This window comes from Sturnus vulgaris, chromosome 14 (genome assembly GCF_052056855.1).
Source record: "Sturnus vulgaris isolate bStuVul1 chromosome 14, bStuVul1.hap1, whole genome shotgun sequence".
In the NCBI taxonomy this organism is placed as follows: Eukaryota; Metazoa; Chordata; class Aves; order Passeriformes; family Sturnidae; genus Sturnus; species Sturnus vulgaris.
Genome location: NC_142256.1, coordinates 10,273,433 through 10,293,615, shown reverse-complemented (window position 1 = coordinate 10,293,615; position 20,183 = coordinate 10,273,433). Strand labels below are relative to the sequence as shown.

At 43.9% G+C, this 20,183-nt stretch overlaps 1 protein-coding gene across 1 annotated transcript in view; it reads right to left on the bottom strand.

Annotated features, from left to right (window-relative positions):
- Window positions 1–19,977, bottom strand: part of LOC106860249 (fibronectin type-III domain-containing protein 3a-like) — a 39,928-nt gene extending 19,951 nt beyond the window's left edge. The window contains exons 1-5 of the mRNA XM_014888015.2: window positions 19,900–19,977; window positions 15,327–15,417; window positions 4,203–4,338; window positions 1,008–1,083; window positions 115–191 (exon numbers count right to left, since the gene is read on the bottom strand). Coding sequence (XP_014743501.2) covers window positions 115–191; window positions 1,008–1,083; window positions 4,203–4,298 — 249 coding nt within the window. The 5' untranslated portion in view covers window positions 4,299–4,338; window positions 15,327–15,417; window positions 19,900–19,977. The remainder of the gene's footprint in view (window positions 1–114; window positions 192–1,007; window positions 1,084–4,202; window positions 4,339–15,326; window positions 15,418–19,899) is intronic.
- Between the last annotated feature and the right edge of the window lie 206 nt (window positions 19,978–20,183).

Below are 20,183 nucleotides of genomic sequence, written 5' to 3'. Positions count from 1 at the left end.
CCAGTGGAAAAAAAAATAGCTTTTTTCACAGTTAAAATCATAAAAAATAATAAAAATATTATTAAAATTTCCCTCCAAAAAACCACAGTGCAAGAGAAGGAGAAATAAACGTACCTGAGATACGTAACCGGGAGGCACAAAAATGGGCGGCATGGAACCGTTTGGTGACATCATAGGGACATGTGCTGGACCTGGAGAGGACAAGGGGCCACTTTTTAACAACCAAGGCTTCTCCCACCTGGAAACACTTTTTTTCCAAAGGTGGGAGCTCACCCTGGAGACTGAAACATCAGGAATTGTATCCCACGCTCTGGCCAACAATGTCATTTTAGTTGCAGAAAAATCTGTACAAATAATTTTAGCTCTTAATTTGTGACAGCTAAAAGCCTGCAGTAATGAAGGCAAATGCAGGTATTGGGGTAAAGTTGATGCAGGAACTTAAAAAGGAATTTTAAATAAATTATTTTTTATGTTAAGCTTAAGTCACCCCAGGACAGAAGTATTCCTGTAGGGGATTTGATGAAAGTAGAATGGACACTTTTTATATAATCTCATGTAAAAATGGTGACAAATACTCCAAAAATGGAAATACTGATAAATTCAACTTGACTTACAGGAGATATTTTGCCCTGACTTGGATTTTCTGTCACTTACCCAGAAGGTAAAAAGGAATTTGCAGGCACAGAGTGGAGCATTGATTCCCTCACCTCACAGCACAGGGAGGTCCCAGTGCTCAGTAAAAGTTCTTCAAATTATTATGGATTAAATGCCATAGAAATCATGTGTTAAAATCCTGGCAAGACACTCAAACCCATCTTTTGGGAATGAAAATCTACAGGATGTAGAGAATCCTGGCAGCTCCCCAGTGCTGCCTCATTTGTGCTTGGAGACAAATTGAAAAATCTGATTTATTTCAGTGCAGGAAACCCCTCTGACATCACAGAAAAAAACAGTGGAATAACCCTAGAACCAAAATATTTGGATTCAGGACTTGAGCTTGCCTTTACCTTGAATGCACTGAATGTGTCCATCTTCAGTTGTAATTGTAAATGTTTCACCTGGGTTTACCTGGACAAGAATCACCTGCAGGAAACAAAACATAAAAGAGGGGTTGGGGGCTTTTTAAATTTCAGAAATCCTCTGAGGGAAAACTCCTTTTTAGAGACAAACAACAACAGAGCTTTGGCAACCTCGGAGTAAAAATGAATAGAGGATGGGTAGAATGAAATTATTTTTTCCTACTTTGGCATAAAATCCTTGTATTTTTTCCTCTGGTTACTCCCAGAAATGCCTTACCTGATAGACATGAAATAAAACTTTTAATTTCAAGTTTCACACTGCTTTTGCTGCTTTTACTGAGGCAATAATGACCTGAGATTCACATTGCATTCCAGGTTTTGCCCACACCTGTGCCCTGCAGCTCCAGGTGTGTTTTCCCTGTGGAAGGAATCCAAGCTCCAGGGAAATCCTGCAGGTCCCTTTGGACATGGCCACGTCCTCCTGCTCCCAAATCCACGTGGAGCTGGGCCAGGATCACTCCCCAGGCAGGGCTGGGGTCCCAAACCATCCCCTCACCCTGCCCCAGCCCCAGGGGAATTTTGGCAGCTTCACTTTATTTTAACATCTATGATATTCCACATAATAAAAGAGGGGTTTGGCCAGGTAAGAACTGCAGGTACACAATTAAAATTCCACCCTGGTGACAGCTGGTGCTGATGTAAAAATTGAAATAAAATGTATTTGTTAAAGCAGCTGTGAGAATCAGTGTAATTTTCTTCTATTCAATATTTATAATGTATTCTTGCACTATTCATGGAGTGATATTTGTAGCAGGTAGATGGGACCTGAAGAAATCACCTGGTCTTTTAATTCCTGATAAAATGAGCTACACATGACATTAATGAATGAATTTTTCTGTGCTCTCATATTTTCAGTGCTGGAGCTCCCTGAACTCCCCAGGCACCAGTTTCACTGTTCCCATCACTACAGACTCCAAGGATAAATGATAAATGCTATTTTAACACTGGTTTTGCAGCTTCTGCATATTGGTGTATTAATCTTTGATTTTATTTTTCGTAACCTCCCTTGTGGGGGAGAATTGATGCTCCTTGTACAGGAGAATTTTACTTTGGGTGGATGAGTTGTTTCTGGATAAAAGTGAGCCACCAAAATCCCTGAAAAGGCCATTTAGACACTCAGTAATATTTATTATGGTTCCAGGAGAGGGAGAGATGGCAGAGAATGCCTTTAAACGTGGCATAATTTGCATTAATAATGAATTTTATGCAGATTTATCACTTCAGAATGCAAGTAAATGCATTATCTCAAAGCTAATAAATTTCTTGGAGTAAAGGGAGAGAAGTGATGTTAATTGTTTAAAGAAAACTGAAAATAATGGGCTGGGGATTTGCCAGAGCACAAGAAACAGGAAAAAGATTTTTTGTGAATCCAGGATTCCACAGGCAGGGAGTGACCTCAGGAAAGGGCTCATCTTAGAGGGCAAAACTCAGAGGCAAGAAAGGGATTATTGGAGAGATTCAGAGCCTGTGAGGGTGACACATCTTCAGAAAAAGATTCCACGAACTGCAGTTGTCAGAATGAGCTCAGGAAAGCTCAGGGAAGGATCCCAGCGAGTGCTGCAATCCCAGGGCAGCAGCAGTTGGGAGCCTGGAATTCCAGGAATGCACAGGCCGTGTCTTAGAGCAGTGACTCACTGGAATTAATGAAGCAAATGCAGTTCCAGGCACCTTCCAACAAGGAAAATTTCCAGGAAGCTGCAGCATTGCTGAGGGGTGGATGTGAGCCAAGGGAGCCACGGGGAGTGCTGAGCCCAGGGGCTGCCAGCACCTCCAGGGGTCCTGAGCACCTCTCCAGGGCTGCTGCTCAGCCACAGCTCTGCTTTCACCCCTTACTCACACACTTCTGCAGCCAGAAAATCTTCCAGAAAACTTCCAGCTTTTGCTTTAAGTGAAATGGAACCAATGGATGAACTGGAATTGGCCGAACACACAGGTTTGATTTCTAGAAACAAATCACTCTGCAATAATTAATAATTAGCCCATCCCCGTCCTCCACAGCACTGGCTGTTAAATAATTAATAATCCTCTGCATTAATAAAGATTCTAAGTCTAAAAGATTCTATTTAAACTTTCAATCTGCCCTTCAAATGCATCTCCACAATATAACTATTATTTTCCTTTTTTTTAAAAATCTCACCTGATTGCAAAGTCTCCTCTAGATGCTAAAAATGTCAGTGACTGTCAGCTCCATGTCCCACACACAGCTCTGGGGACAGGGGCCAATTAAATCTATTTGATCCCTTTTCCTCATGAAACCAGAACCACTTGAACCACCTGCCAGCTGGGCAAGGCTGAAATTTCACCTTCTACTGCCAGAACTTCAGAAATATCTTGGAGACTTTGCTCATTTCCAGACACACTTCTTGTGCTTCCACCTCCAAGCTCCGAGGTACAAAGGGAAAAGGATTTTTTCTTTAATAAAGCCCGTTTTTCCAAGATACAACTGGAACAACACAGGTTTCTCCTTCTTATCTGCAACAATGTCAAATTAGAGGAGACCTCATCTAAACTTTCAGCATTTATGGCTACCAGACCTCAAAGAATGGGAAGAGCTCCCAGGATTCTCAGCTCTTTCTGCCAAACACTAAATTCACATTTACTGACAATTTACACATAACTGTGTAAATTGTTACAAAACTGTTCTTTTAGCTGTGTTTTTAATCCTACCAGGGACTTCTGAGGGGTTGTGTCCAACAAAGCTCTAAAGTTTCAACTAAATACACTCAGGTTTCAGCACTGCACTGTAATTATTAATGAAGACACTTAAAACCAGGAAGCCAAGGTCTTTCCTTTCATTTTCCTGGAATAGATTTCCTCTGCAATCCCTTGCCAATCTTTATTCATTTCTTCACAAGAGTTTCAAAACCTTTATTAACCCCCAATTTTTTCCTTTGATGTTTGGAGTTTGCAGCTCCATTTTAAAGCCTTTTTTTTGCACACCTGTCCACTGGCTGGGAGCTGAACGATTTTTTTTTTTCCTCTCTCCATTTCTGTTGAACTCCTGCCATCAGTGCTCACAGCACATCCTTCCCCAGCTCTGCAGAGCAGTGGCAGAGCTGCCTGGTTTTTGTGGAGCCAACCCTCCCAGTTGTTCCCAGTGCTCCCAGTTCAGGGTTCACTTGCCTGCTGGATGCTGTCCCCATTGACCATGTGAGGTAGAAGTGGCACTTCATTCAGCAGGGGGGTGGCTTCCAGGGGGGGCGGCTGCTCAGCCATCATTTCTTGGGATCATTCATGGACACCTGCTCACCTCAACCACCTGCTCCAAAAAAAAAAAAAAAAAAAAAAAAAAATCAACAAAAAACCACAGAGATGAGGTCAGATCCTGCTCTCCCTTCTTTAAATCATTCTCTGTTTGTTTGACAAAGTCAGCTCTCTCAACTCAGAATATTCCCAGTGCACCCAAACAGTCCAATGTTATCCTGATGTTCACTTTTAACTCCTTTCATGTCAGCAATAAATGTCTTTTTTCCCAAAATTCTCCCCTTTAATTATCAGGAATATTCAGCCACGAGTGCTGGAATTGGTACCTCAGTGAAGCAATTACAAAGTAGAGGAATTTACATTTATACACCAATTTATTCCTAAATTTGCACTTCAAATTCCTAAACTGCTTCCACTCCAGACCTCAAGCTTCAGGCTAAATAATGCACACACCACATTTACATTTTAATGATGATCAAAAAAACCCCAAACCATGCAATTTCTCCAATCCAAAATCTGCCAGAGTGAAAACAAAGCTTAAGACAACACAAAATCCTGCTTTGTCCCAAAATTTTTGACTGAGAACCATGGGGAAATGTGAATGGAAAAGTGCTGCAGAGCTTCCAGGGAATAATCTGTAATTAGAGCAAGTCAAAATACCCATGATACAAATTAATTATAGTAATTAGAACGAGTCAAGCTGCAAGCTCCCAATGGTAGGGAATTTTCAGTGTATAGTTAATCCAGCAACCATAAAAAGCACAAGATAACAGGATACAGGAAATGCTGACACTTCCTTCTCCTTTCCCATTACCTCCCATAAACCAGAAGGTAAAATGTGGTTAGGAGAGTCCAATTCCTTAAAAATAAAAAGCAAACCACAGAACACCCCCCTAAATCTGTGCATGAACCAAGTCAGGCTGCTTGAAAGTGTCAAATCCTCCTTCAGTTCTCCACAAGCAGCACAGAAAGGGCAATATTTGGGGAAGAAAAAAAGATGAAAACATTAATTCTGCACCTTTGGGACTGTGATTACAGCAGGTTAGCAACAGTAGGAGAAACATCATGTAATTAATATAATTTCTTCTGGGTTTCACTGATTTTGTACAGAAAAATCTGTAAGAAAGCTGAGATTACAAAGGTTTTTCCTGTGTTATCAAAACAAGGCAAAGGAGCTGATAAAAGCTGATAAAAGCCCCATTCCACCTTTGCAAAAGCATCTCAAAATCAGAGATACAATCACACAGTCACAAAATGCAGCACAACAAACTCCACAAGACTTCCCAAAACCCAGCTCCTTTCACAAGGAAATTTTTCTCCAAGGCTGCTCCAGGAACAATTTTAAGAAGCCAAACATCACTGCAAGGTGCAAGGGCTGGACAGGACCTCAAAGATCAAATTTGCATCAGGTTTGGCCTAAATACACTTAATAAATACACTGAACCTGCCTTAGCATGGTATTTATTTCCTGAATAAAATAATCTCCTTTTTGTCAGGTTTGGAACTGTCTCTGCCAAGGATGCAAATTTTAAGTATTTCACTTAAAAAGCCCTGCCTGGAACAGTAAAATTCAGGCAAAGGTTTCTTCCTCTACACCTCTCCCATTTTTCGAGGTTGGATCTAAGCCTTTAAGAGTCAGGAATTCATTGTACAGAGGCAAAATGAAAATTCTTTCTTTTATACATGCATATGAACTTCTTGAGTCTCAAAGAAAACAGAAATTAATACTTAAAATAAAGGGGAAATCCCTTTACCAAAAGGCAACTCCCATCTGCATTGAAATTCAACTACCCCAAATAAGCAGCTGCAAAAAAATGTGTTCTGAAACAGGGCCCAAATGCACCTGCAACTTTAAATAAAGGTTCAGAGTTTTTCTGCTCATCCTCTGCAACTTTAAATAAAGGTTCAGAGTTTTTCTGCTCATCCTCTGCAACTTTAAATAAAGGTTCAGAGTTTCTGTGCTCACCCTCTGCAACATTAAATAAAGGTTCAGAGTTTCTGTGCTCATCCCCTGCTTTGGTTGAATTTAATTCTCTCTTTATGACAAATTGTAAAGCAGAGCCCCAACATCCCTGTGGTTTTTAGAACCCTTCAACTCCTGCTTAATTACACAAAGGATTTAATTTACATGGACACACTTTCTGCTTGTTTAGTGCTGTAACTTCATTTTTCCGAGGAAGAATTTAATATTTGGAGTATCAGGAAATAATTGGTTTTAAACTGTTCATGATAAACTCCAAAAATAGCTAATTTTGTAGAAATGGCCATGCAGTCAGAGAAAACAGAAGTACTGACAGGAACAAAACAATCTAAATAAGTTTTGGGGCAGTTTCACCTGCCTCAGAACGTTGATATTTCCTTGTGCAGCTGGGGCTGGGGTGGCTGCAAGTGGCAGAACACTGAGGACAAAGAGGGATGTCCTGACAAACTGGGAAAAAACCAAATTATTTTGGGTTTTGAGCATTGCTTCATTCCTTGAAAAAGAGCAGCAAAAACACCCATTCCTCCAAGGGAACACAGTCAATAAATGTGGGACTCAACCCCTCCTCATTTCAACAGGTAAAACTTTTCCAGGGAAATATATCCATGGATTCACCTCCCCAAAGTCTCCATCTCACTCGAGGAAGTAGGTGGTATTTGGGTGAATAAAAAGAGAATTCCTGAAAAGTTATTACATACTCAGCACAATTTCCTGGAAAAACAAAACAAAGACAGAGCTCTATCTTGAAAAGCCATTTCCCAACACCCTCCCCCAGCTGGGCTGGAGCAGGGAATCCTGTGCTGCTCTGCCCTCCCTGCAGGGCAAGGCTGCTCCCAGGGAAAGGTGGAGGAAGGACAATCAGCACAGGGGCACAGAGGACATTCCAGACCCCCACTCGGCATCATGGAATGCCAGCATGGTTTGGCTTAAAAGGGACCTTAAAGCCCATCCAGTGCCACCCCCTGCTATGGGTAGGGACATCTTCCACTGTCCCAGGTTGTTCCAACCTGGCCTTGGACATTTCCAGGGATCCAGGGGCAGCCACAGCTTCTCTGGGCACCCTGTGCCAGGCCTGCCCATCCTCACAGCCAGGAATTCCTTCCCAATATCTCATCTGGCAGTGGGAAGCCACTCCCTGTGTCCTGTCACTCCATCCCTTGTCCCAGGGCTCTCTCCAGCTCTTCTGGAGCCCCTTTAGGCACTGGAGGAGGCTCTGGGGTCACCCTGGAGTTTCCTCTTCTCCAGGTGAGCACCCCCAGCTCCCCCAGCCTGGGTCCAGAGTGGCTCCAGCCCTTGGAGCAGCTCCGTGGCCTCCTCTGGGCTCTCTCCAGCAGCTCCAGGTCGTTCCTGTGCTGGGAGCTCAGGCTCTGCAGGTGAGGTCTCACCTGAGCAGGGCAGAATTCCCCTCCTTCCTCCTGCTCATGCTGGGAGTGAGCCCTGGAATCTGGGGGTTCTGGGGGCCAGGGCATGTCCAGCCTCTCCTCCACCAACATTCCCGAGTTCCCAGGTTTCACATCATCCCTAAAACTCTGTCAGTGATTCCAGGCTTCCTCTAAAGCCTTGGATTTACCCCAAACCAAGTCAGCTTGGAGAGGCAAATCCAGCTGGGGGGGTTGTTCCTGGACCCACTCACAGGGACACTGCATCAAAGAGCTGCTTGGTCCCTAAAGTCACTTTATTGCAGCAAATCTCAGGAAAAGCAGCTCCAACTGCTTTTGCTGTGCTCTGTTCTTGGCAGTCAGGGATTTATCATCCCCAGGAACCGTTCAAGTGGTCAGGGAAAAAAAAAAAAAAACCAAGGAAAAATGTACAGTCCTGGGAATTCACAAGCTGCACTGACATTAAAGATGAGCTAATACACTAAATCTTAAATTCTAGACTAAAAATAAGCAAGAAAAAGCCCATCTGGAAGCATTAAAGACCAGACAAATTGATAAGAATAAAGTGAAGTTTAGTGACTCATTAAATATGAATCAATAGCAGAACTTGTAGAGGTGTTTCTACAGCTTTGTCACCCTGTCCTGGAGATTTCTGACTCAGTATGGAATTAACAGATTAAATTTTAGAAAGGTTACATTTTGCAAGGGCACTTCTGGCCTGATTAGTTTTTTTCCAGTGGTTTCTATTACACATCAGCTAAAGGTCATTCCTAAACCTGGGTTGAGCTGAGGGATGAATTCAGCCCACAGAAACACAAAAAAGTAAAATAATTGGCATCAATCATCTCAGCAACAAACCTGAAGCTGGAAGAAGTGATAGTGGGTAAGACATTTCTAAATTATAAAGCTTGAGCTTTTGTTTTCAAAGATTATTCAACATCTAAAAAACTGAAATAGAGAAATTTTTTACAACAAAACAGATTTTAAATGAAATAAACCCAATTCACATTGTAAAAATGGATTAATTCCGGACTAATCCAACAATCTCATACAGCATGGTCATGTTGTCATATACAAAAAGCAGCAACATTTTCCAGGGACACTCTCACCCTCCAAAGGCTTCTAAGAAAAACAGAAAATCTCCAAGACTGCCCTTCCAGCAAACAATTCCCATCCTCAGTGCCTGGGCCTGACCTCACTTCCTGCCACAGTAAAAACTCCCAGCTTTGCAAGGCCCAGCTTTGCAAGGCTCCAGCATTGGTCTCCCTTTCTCTCCAGCCCAAATTCCTCCCCAGCAGAGCACTGGAGCCCAGCCAGCTGCTGAGGAGGTCACTGATTCCAGGCTCAGAATTCCAGGGAAAACAGCTCCTTGAGCTCCCTGCAGGATGGAGGGGAGCAAAGGGAACTCTTGAGGGCTGTCTGATATGGGATCATCCCACATCAAGTCTGGAAAACATCAGGAATTCACAGGAGACAGTTGGAAAAATTAAAATTGACTCTGATGGTTTGGATCCCAAGTGGAATAATGAGAAATTCCAGGGCACAGGGGCAGTTACACCCAAATGGTTGGAGTTTGGGATCTTAGAGTAGAATAATAAGAAATTCCAAGGCATGGGGGCACTTAAATCCAAATGGTTGGAGTTTGGGATCTTAAAGGTCTTTTCCAACCATACTGACTCCATAAATGTTTTGTAAACTCCTGGGAAGAACTCCCAGCATTTTCCTGAGCCTCCTTTATCCATTTCCAACGCTCAGCTCTGTCATTTCCACTTGAATGACACAGGAGAAATAACTTTAAAATTGTCACAGCAATATCTGGAAGAAAGGTTCTGGCCAGAAGAATCTTCCTGGATAAACACACCATTCCTGTTTTATTAAGAGTTTTTGGAGCAGTCACCACTAATTTACAACCTACAATTTAAAGTGGGTTTTTTTTAGGCACTGACAATGAATTTGTCACTATTTGCTGCAGCATATGTAAGAACAAAAAGGGTTGTGCATTTCTTAATTGTAATATAAAAAAAGATAAATATTTAATAAACTGAAAAAATAACTTTTTCATTGTATCCTTTAGTCATGTTATCTATTGTGCAAATGAGTTGCAGTATTATGGATTTAGCAAGTTTCAAAGTTCCTGCTGTCTCATATTTAATTATTTTCCTATTAAAAATCCCTCTCCAGGAAGATCTCACACAGACTGAATGTGAGGAACACTGAGACAGGCATGGATCAGCTTCATTCCACTGTCCAGAGAAGAAACCAAACAGATTTCATAGACAGTGAAAAGTAAGTTTATAACCCCAGACAGAAGCTTTCCCAAAGGCTGGATTTTCATTACAGTAAGTGCTGGATTTAAGATGAGAAAGCTCCTATTCCAAGAAGCTTATTACTTAAATGGAGACTTTATTTTTTTTAAAAATACAGCATGCCTGAGTTAGAAAGAACAATGTGTCCAGGAAGGAGAGCCTGAAATTCAGTAGAGACTTCCTGATCTCCAGGTTCATTGCCTTATGCAACCTGCCAGCCTGATCCTAAATTTTCATTTATTGCAGGAAGTCAACTACTCTTATATTGCTCTTTACTAAAAGCAGTATTATATAAACACCTAAAGCTTTACTTACACCTTTTTATACTGACAGAATTACAAATTAGTATTATAAATATTATATAATATATAAAAGTATAGCAAATATATTTTCTCTGAGCAGGGGGAAACCCCACATTCTCTGATAAAGAATATTATTTGCTACTGCCATGCCTTACAACCCAGATCTCCTGCAAACTGAAGCTCTGAGCATTTTATACTCTGTCAGTTCAATTTTCCATCACTCATCTCCAAAGGCTGTTAAAAAGAACAACCACAGAGCCATCCCCAACCTCAGGCTAAGGAATAACCTTGTCAAAAAGATCCAACCTTAATTATGACTCTTAAAAACCCCAGATAAGCCCCATGCAACTCTAAAGCAGGGGAAAATTGGGGAAATAAGACCCAAGCTGCCCTCTCCCACCCAAATTCTTCCAATAAACAGCATTAACAAGGTGTTGAAGGTACCATCCCAATCCTAAAATAGTTTGTGCCCCAGGACCACACGTGAGTCCTGCTGGGTGGACTGGGTTTACTTTGGGCAAAAGGAAAGCAAGGAGAGATTTAACAGAAGCTCAGTTAGAACCTGAGCTCTGCAGGGACCACCCCTGCTCCATAAGTCATCTGTTCCCCACTAAATCCATGTTTTGATTAAAATCCTGGAAATCATTTCTAACAGCCCCCAAGGGAATTCAGCCACAGCATCTTGTGGGAAGTTTGGCTTCCAGCCAGGAGGGCAACACAGCCTTGTGCCTGAAAATGTTCCTCCTGATTTAGCCAACAAATGGGCTCAAATATTCTCAGTATTGAGACAGTCTGCCTGAAAATGTTCATGATTTACCCAACAAATAGGCTCAAATATTCTCAGTATTCAGAGAGCCTGCCTGAAAATGTTCATGATTTACCCAACATATAAGCTCAAATATTCTCAGTATTCAGAGAGCCTGCCTGAAAATGTTCATTATTTACCCTGTAAATGGGCTCAAATATTGTGATTATTCAGAGCCTGATCCAGGGGTGGCTTTGACCCAGGTGAAGTCTGTGACCCCAGGAAAATAAAAAAACCTCAACAAAATTCCACCCCAGCTCCACACACACAGGACAAGGCTTCACACTCTGTCCCAAGTGTTTGGCTTTGGCACTGACCAAATTACAGAAGGATTTTTAATTTCATATTAATGCTCTTCTCTCCTAAAATCCCCTTTGGAGGAGGATTAAGATTGGGATTGGGATGGAAACCCTCATTTCTCAGCCACCAAAATCCCTAAAAGCACCCAGAAACAGCAGATCCAGCCCAGCAATGCCAGGGCAGCTCTGCCCTGAGGGATCTGATCAACTTTCACCCTCCCTCATCCCTCTGGATCAGGTTCCTGATGGAGTGTGCCAGGAAAGCCATCAAACAATTGTCCCCTGCAGCCTCCCCCAGCACTCCAGGATTGTTTTCCAGCCTGAAACTCCATCCCTCAGGATTCCAGGGGACAGAAAAGCCACTGCTCACCCTCCAGCCTTACACACAGCACAAATTCCTGCTGTTCTTCCCAAAAAAACTCCACAGGGAAGAGCTGGGCAGAAAAGCTCAGGCAGTGCCCAGAGTGCATTAATTTGATTTGAGCTGTTATTTCATATTATGCTCACATTAAAGCCATGCCTGCCCTCAGAATTATTCATTTAAGAGGGCTGTAAAGTTGGCAGTAACAGTTTCTACAATGCAAACATGACATAACTTTGGGATAAATATTTTCCTTCGTTGTTTCAGTTCTTTTATGGCTTTTCTCTTATTGCCAGAAAAGCAGACTTGAATCCTGAGCATTTGTGTGCTGCTTCCTAAGTGAGCAGACCCATAAACTAAAACCCTGGTGCTTCATTCTTAAAAAAAACAAAAAAGGGTTAAGGAATTTTCTAGCTGCAAAAATGTTGCTACCAAAAAAAAAAAAAAAAAAAAAAAAAAAGAGAGAAAAAAGGATTAAATGCAAAATTACCTTTTTTCCACCTGTTAGAAAGGTGACACTTTCTGGAATAAGCCAAAGTGCTCATTTTAATGTCTTAATGCTACACAAAGCAAAAAATTTCAAGCTTAGATGAAAAAAGCCTTTATTAAATGCAATTTAACAATGGACGTGTTTTAAATATGATTTTCTAAGTGTAAAACCGTGCATTTAAAACCACATTATTCTGATTTTTTTAGGCTTTGAAGGAAACCAATTTATTTACACATTAACCATATAGTATGGAAACTCTGTATCTAAATGGTTCTTTAAATCACTTGGAAGCTATGGAAGTAACAGACACTACAGTCCATGGAAAAGAAATCCCCAAAAATTTCTGCCCAGAGGCACAAGACAAAGCACAAGGCTTGTGTGTGCCTGGAATTTTCTCTTGGACCTGAACTGGTCAGCAAAAAGGCAGCTGGAATTCCCACCTGGAAGTATCACAGAGCTGGGCAGATAAAACAAAGCCTCTCCAATTGTGCCAAAATTTTCCAGCTGGGAACTGCAAGTTCCTACAGGGAGCTGCACCCACTCCCAAGGCCCTGAAATTCAGAAGAAGGATCTGCAGAACTGAGCACAGCTATTCTCCATGGGATGAATTTGTCTTAAAGTGGAAGGTAAAATTAAAGCCATTTTATGATTTTTTATTTTTTTTTTCATGAAAATAAAAAAGTTCTGCCCATTTACCAGATTATTCCAGGGGAAAAAGTTCTGTTTGAAAACCTGGAAGCAAGCCAAAGGAATGGCTGTTGTGTGTGCAGACATGTTCCCTCCAACAGGAACACTTCATTCACCTTCTTCATCCCAGTCCCTCCCTCCAGCCAGGAACACCCAGCTCATGGCAAGGAATAAATATTAAAGTATTTTTAAAAGTTTTTTAAAGAATCTTCCAGTGAGGACCAGGAAAAATGGGGAATTTAAGTGCACCCTGAGCTTGGCTGCTGTGCTTTGTCCTATGCCACGTGTGCCCAAATCTGGATGAAACCTCCTGGGATTAAGCCAGGAAAGCACCAAAACTGAGCCTTTCTTAGTGCCAGAGCTCCATGAATTTGGGGAGCATTATGGGATGGCAGATACACACAGCTGGTGTGAGACACAGGTGATCCAAAAGCACTTTCCCAAATGTTTGCATTCCACATCTCCACCAATTTATTTACTTTAAACTCGACTCAGGGAGGGCAATCATGCAGATTATGAAAACCAACAGCAACTAAAGCATTTCCAGGAAAGGTTCCCTACCATGAGACAGCTCAGAGCAGTCAGCTGCTGTCTAATCCAACAAAACAGGAGGAAAATCAGCATTTCACAGGTGGAACAAACAGGAGTTTGCTCCCAGGTTTCTGCAAAGGCTGATTTCCCAGCTCTGATCTGCAAATCACCAGTGCTGGATGCAGCACAGACAGGCCTCTCTCATTTAACAACCCTCTTAAACCAGGACTTCAAGCAGAAAAACCCAGCAAAAGCAAAGGATTTCTTCAAATTGGAGCAGATGAAGCAAACTCTGAGCAAGGAGGAATAATTTTGATAGAGCAGCTGAAGACTTTTCCTTGCACAACACCAGAGGTTGGGGCTGTAACACTTTAGCTGAGCACTGTGTCAAATTAGACTGGTTAGAACAGGTTATGCTTAAACCCAGGGCTAAAAGACACCAATAAATGACTGCAATTAGCACAGCTGAGCAGTCTCGTGGCATCAGACCATGTGAATTTTTGGAGTTCATGGAAAATGCAAGGGGAAAATGCAAGTGTGAGATCATCCCACGAGGCTGGAGCAGGGACACTTCCCCCAGCCTGGGTGACAGGGCAGGACCAGCACAGAACCTCTGCCACAGCTCAGCTGATGGCTGGCAACACACTGAAATCACTTGTTTCTGTATCTGAGCTTGGAATATTTCTTTTCAAATCAATGAACCCGCTGGAAGTTTGGGGATTGAATCACATTTTTATGTAACTGCCTAAGTAGAAATTACCAGTTTTGAAGAACCCAAGGATGATAGTTTATATAAGTTATTATTAGGCATTAAAAAGCAAAATGACAATTTACAATACACCAAAAGGCTGTTTACATAATATCTTCCAAATTGCAATAGTTCCTCTAAATAATTCTCGTCTCTCACACTGATGTGGACAGAAATACACACCTGGGTAACCAGATTAAAGCTTTTTTAAAGCAAAATCTGCTTAAAACCGACATGAACATCTTGCAAATCCTTCAGGAACATAGAATTCCTCCCATGCAAGCATTAAACTGCCTTCACTCCTGCAAGTGACTGGGTGTGACAAACCCAAGTGACACATCAGTGGTCACTTTAATACCTCACTTAGCAGAATTGAAAGCAGCTATTAAAAGATATTAATGCTATAGTTATTTAATAAAAGGCATGGAACAGCAGATAAAAAACTGCATCTGAATTTATAAGCCTGGATTTAACCTGCTTTTCCTCCCAAATCACCTGTACAGATCCAGGGAATGCAGCATGGCTATCACTTCTTTCTTTAGCTCTTCTATGAAATCCAGCTGCTGATCATGTTTTGCTTTCCAACATTCCTCCCCAAGTTTTTGACAGATTCCTTTCTGCTTTTCCAGCAGATCAGCTCCCTGACCTGACCAGTTCCATGAGGAGGAACTCAGTTCCATGATCTCCAACTAAAACCCAAGGATCTGAGCAAGGCACCACCACAATGCTGTCACCCACTCCAGCTGCTCTCCACACAGGAAATGCACTTGGCTAAAAACAGAATTGACTTTCTTTATCCAAAGCCAATTATGCAATTCTCTCCAAGAGAAAACTTCCAGCTAAGTGGGTGAAGGGAGAAAAAGAGTAAGAAATGTGAAAGTAGACATAAGGCTGGCACCTTAGAAAATCAATAATGTTCCTGTAGAACCTGAAACTCTTCTTACCTCAAGAACTCAAATCTTTTCTTCCTTCCCTAATTCATTTTTTCCATTTGATAAGAAGTTATCCAGAACTTTCTTCCAGAAAAAAAAGAAAGTCCTAAGTTTAGAGGTCTGTCAAATACATTCATTTCAACTTAAAGGGTTACTTAGAGACTTAATGAGAAAATAAACACTTCATAAAATCTGAGAGAATCCTAAATTCTGTGTCATTACCGTTGTCACTCTCCTGACTTGGAATTCCTCCTGGTGAATGTTCCAGTGCCTGCTGCAGAGTGAGAAACGTGTGCTGTCCTCAAGCTTCTTTCTGCAGGCAAAGAACCCCACATTTTCATGTTAGTGCCTTGGCAAACATGAAACCTGAAGAAAAACAAGCTGCAAGGAACACCAGAGATTCATGGAAAAATCAGGAGCCAGGAGGGGACAGGCTCTGCTAACTCCACTGGGAAGTTCTTTGGATATAACTGGATTTATTTAGTTACCTACTCTATTCCTGTTCTACTCCTCTACATGGCAATAAAGACAGAAAAATCAGGTTCCAAACATACCCAAATTTCAATTGTCATGCACACATTTCCCTTCTGATAAGGGACATAAAAAGACATAAATTTGGATACATAAAGCTGGAAATACAATCCCAGTTTGATGTTATGGGGCAGCACAGCTTTATTCTAGAAACTGCTCCACTAAAGATGCTCCAGCAGAAGGAAATGAACAACTCCAGGAGTTGTTACATCACTTCAGATGTTGTATTTAATAATGTAAAAATCACCACCTTTCTCAAGCTGCATCCAGCACTAAAACACTTCCTAAAATACTTGCACACTGAACCCCCTTTTGGGCCTCCAAACACAGGATGTTTTTGCAGGGATCAGTCAATCCCAAATACTGTTCTTCACAGAACTGTTAAAGTTGGAAAAGGTCCCCAAGATCATCAAGTCCAACCTGTGCCTGATCCCCACCTTGTCACCAGCCCAGAGCACTGAGTGCCACCTCCAGAGATGGAGACTCCAAACCCCCCTGGGCAGCCCCTTCCAATGCCTGACCACCTTTTCCAGGAAGAAATTCCTGCTGATTTAAGACAAGGCCAGGCAGGTGCAGTGTGTTCTGCAGTTTTAGTGAAACTCTTCAAGAAATCTCAGTCCTGGTGGCTCCTCAGGCTGCCTGGAGAAGCTGCCACAGAGCAATCCATTGTCATCGTCACCAAAAAGGTGATACTGCCTTCAGGCCACACCACCTGAAGATGCTTCTGAAGTCACAACCTAACAAATGTTCCTCCTGAACTACTTTAAATGAGACTGGAAAAATATTGGATATAAAGCATCAGGCCCCAGAGTGAATCTTGGGCAAAAGGAGGCATTTTCCACATCAATCAAGATCCTGGGAACAAGGGAGATTTACATTAGGATTGAAAGGGCCCAAGGGCTGGGAGCCAGTGGTCTGTCTGTGCTGGTCAATACACAGAAAGGATTGTGTTAGCACCACTGAAAGAATAAATTATCGCTGCTTTTACAATAAGCTCTTCAAGAATGCAATAAAGACTTCAGTGTGTGCTCCTCACTCAGGAATCCAAAACTTTTCAGTGAAGGTCTGGCTTGCAGCAAAGATAACAGCTGAAAACCAACCATCTTGACCTTGGGAAGCTTCATGACAACGTGCTAAAAACAGGTGAAAAAATGCACAGGTTCCTGCTCCCACATCCCCCAGCCTTGAGGCCAGAGCCTTGAGCAACCCCAGGTTTAAATACTGAGAGTTCAGACCTGATGCTTTCAGACAGACCAAAATCAGAAGTGAGAAATGTAATTTTTTTTCCCCTCTTGCCTGTTGCAGGATTACTAATATTGAGGTTTTCTCATCTGCTTCCAGAGATAATTTTAATATTCTTCCCCGATTCAATGAAATCATGACAGGAAATTAAGAAAATATGGAACTAGGGAAAGAATTCTTACAATATTTCATACCAGCTCCTGACTTTGATGAACAATATTATAAGAATGTCTTCCCAGTCACGTATTTCCTTCTAAATCTGACAAGTTTCCCAATTGTGGAAATAGCAAGTCACCAAATAAAAATGCCTTAAAAGATAAATTTCAATTTGCATGAAATTTACTCAAGGCCAGGAAGAACGGGAGCAGAATACTGGAATTTTTCCTGTCTGCAGAGTCCATATGATAGATTGGGGTTTTTTTTGGGGACTCACCAAACCTTTCCTAAAAATAACCATAAAAGATGACAATTGTTAGCAGGGCTGGGACAAGCCCCACAGTTAACAGGATGCCAATGCCAACCTCAAAAAATGACAATTAAAAGGTCATGAAAAGAGTTATACGGAACATTTATATCCAGATTTGGTGTCAGTGCAACATCAAAGAGAGATGCAGCTTGAGATCAAGGCTTGTGGCAGGAAATGGATTAGTGTAGACAAAGTTATCTTTATTCTCTCTCAAGGTGGATCCACCAGGAGTTATTGTTTTAAATCACTCGAACATCCAATTCCTCAAAACCACTGAAGAAAATGAACAACCAAATCACCACCAAAAAATCAGCTGTCCCAATAGAAGAGCAGAGAAAGGTGGTATTTGTGCACGTCCCCAAGGAGCTGAAATTATTCCACTGCATTGTCAAAGTGCTGCTTCATTCCAGCTAGAGCCAAGTTTTCCAAAAACTTGCTGCAACAATCCTGAGCTACAGCTGAGTGAATAACTTGTAAGAGCTTGCTGCAGGAGCTGTGTGAGCCATCAGTCCCAGCCCTGTTTATCCACAGGCTGCCCCACGAAGGATCCCAAACTGAGATCTGGGATCCAGTGAATTAGTTCAGCTCTCTAGAAAATGAGATTTATTTCACCCCAGCTCAGAACAAATGATTCCCAGACAACAACAGCTCTCCAAAACTTTCCAAGATTTGGAAACAGGAAGGTAAAAAGCCTGAAAACAGAGGACAGTGTAATAGCTGGCTGCTTTTCAACACCCATGATCACACACTGAGCCCTGAGAAAGTCAACATCTTTCCTATTTTACCACCTTATCCTTTTTCACAAATTACATAAACCAAGGGAAGGAATGTGAGTGTGGGAAGCAACTCGGGCTTTGCTTCTTACTCACACAGATACTGAACCAAACACAAAGCACTTTCTTCTACACTGGATCTTAACTCCAAGGTCAATTTATTGGCTGAAAATACAGAGAGGATGCTTCCCTGGTTCAAATGCTAATCTGAGGCTCAGGAAATCTAGATTCAATTCCCTGCCTCACCACATACTTCCTGTACGACCTTGGGCCATAAATATTTCGGTGCCTCAGTCTTTCCATCTGTGACTGAGACAGTATTTCCCTATTGAACCCAGTGTTGTAAAGATAAATACATTAGGAAAACATCAGGAATCCCAGGCCACAGCCATACGTGGAGTGGGCTGTTGGGGAACTTATCTGTGTGTCAATATTCCCAATCAGGCAGCAGGGAAAGCAAGGAAGGGCTGCCAATGTGAAAAAATTTAGCACGGGACAGAGAGGAGAAAAAGAAGACAAAGTATCAGCAGAACAGACAAAAAACGAAACCTCAATTATTAACTGCAGAAAATTTCCATCATTCCAACCAAGTTTTGAACAGAAACGAAACTCACAAACCAGCTGGGCGAGCTGCTGGAGGGAGCAAATACACCTGCCAGCAATGCATTACTGCCCTGTTTTCTGAGATTATCACACAAAACACCTCAGATCTGAGGTGGCAGAGGGACTGCTGAGTCTGGGGCAAAGAATCCCTGGAGACTGCCCCCGAAGGGAAGCACCCGCTGCTGCAGTGCCCAGCCCTTTGTGAGACGCGTAAATAGAGAGCGGCCCCAGTGGGGTCCCCACTGCTGCTGCCCCAAGGCGGAGAGGGGGACACAGCGGGAAGGGGGAGGGCAAAAGATGGTGAGCAGGCAGGCAGGGGCTGACAGCAGTGACCTCCCCCTGCCCCGAGCCCAGGAGGACGCGGGGGAGGTGTCTGGGACCGGAGCTGCGGAGCAGCCAAGGGGAACAACTACAAGGCTACGTGGCATTCGCAGGCAGCGGCTGCCGGGGAGGGAGCACGGGGGGGCGGCCAGGGGGGACCTGGGGGGGACGACTGCACATCGCAGCCCCTCCTGCCCCACGGAACAGGGGGAATAAGAGAGGGAAAGGAACGAAGGAGATGGAGAATCTGTGCGCTGAGGAGCGGGGAAGCGCGACCCGCGGAGCTGGGTTTAGCTGGCATTAACCCCATGCGGGCAGGCTCAGCCGGAGCCCCCTCCCAGCACCGCCAGTCCCTTTAGGAGCGGCTCCCCGGAACCCCCATCCCCGAACCCGCCGGGTCTCCTGGGGGATGCCCGCTCTCCATCGGGCAGCGCACCCGGACACATCCCGGACACCCTGAACCCTGCGTGCCCCGCACCCCGGGCACCCCAGCCCACCCCGGGCACCCCATCCATCGCACGCCATCCCAGCACCCCATCCCATCCCGCTCACCCCATCCCACTCCACGTCCCAGGACACCGGATCCCCTCGGATCCTGCCCCCACCTGCCCCGTGCGCCACGTCCACCCCCGAAGCTGTCCCACAGCCCGGGCTGTCCCCCGTCTCACAACACCCTGCCCGTCCGCGGGTCCCGCCTGTCCCTCCAGCCGCCCCCGCCCTCCGCTCCGCGGGGCTCCGCTCCCGGCACTGCCCACCGCGCCCCGCCTGGGCAACGCCGCTCTGCGCCGCCCCGGGGAGCGGCGGGCACCGGAGAAGGGGCCCCGAGGAGCGGTGCCCGTGCGCTCCCCCCGGCACTGACCGTGTGCCCCGCGGGCTCCGCCGCCTCAGCGCCCGCCGCCCGCCCGTGCCGCCATCATGGAATGCGCTCACCGCGCCTGCGCCGCCGCTGGCCGGGGGGCGGGCAGGCGGGCGCGCCAACCACAACCCGCGTGGATCCGCGGCTCTCGGACACCCGCGGCCGCCGAAAGCTGCGCGGGGGGGGCAGCCCCGACGGGTCGGGGTGGTGGCACCCTGGGGGCGGGTGACACGTCTGGAGACCTGTCCTGGGTGGTCTGTCTGTCTGACTGTCTGTCCGTCTGTCCC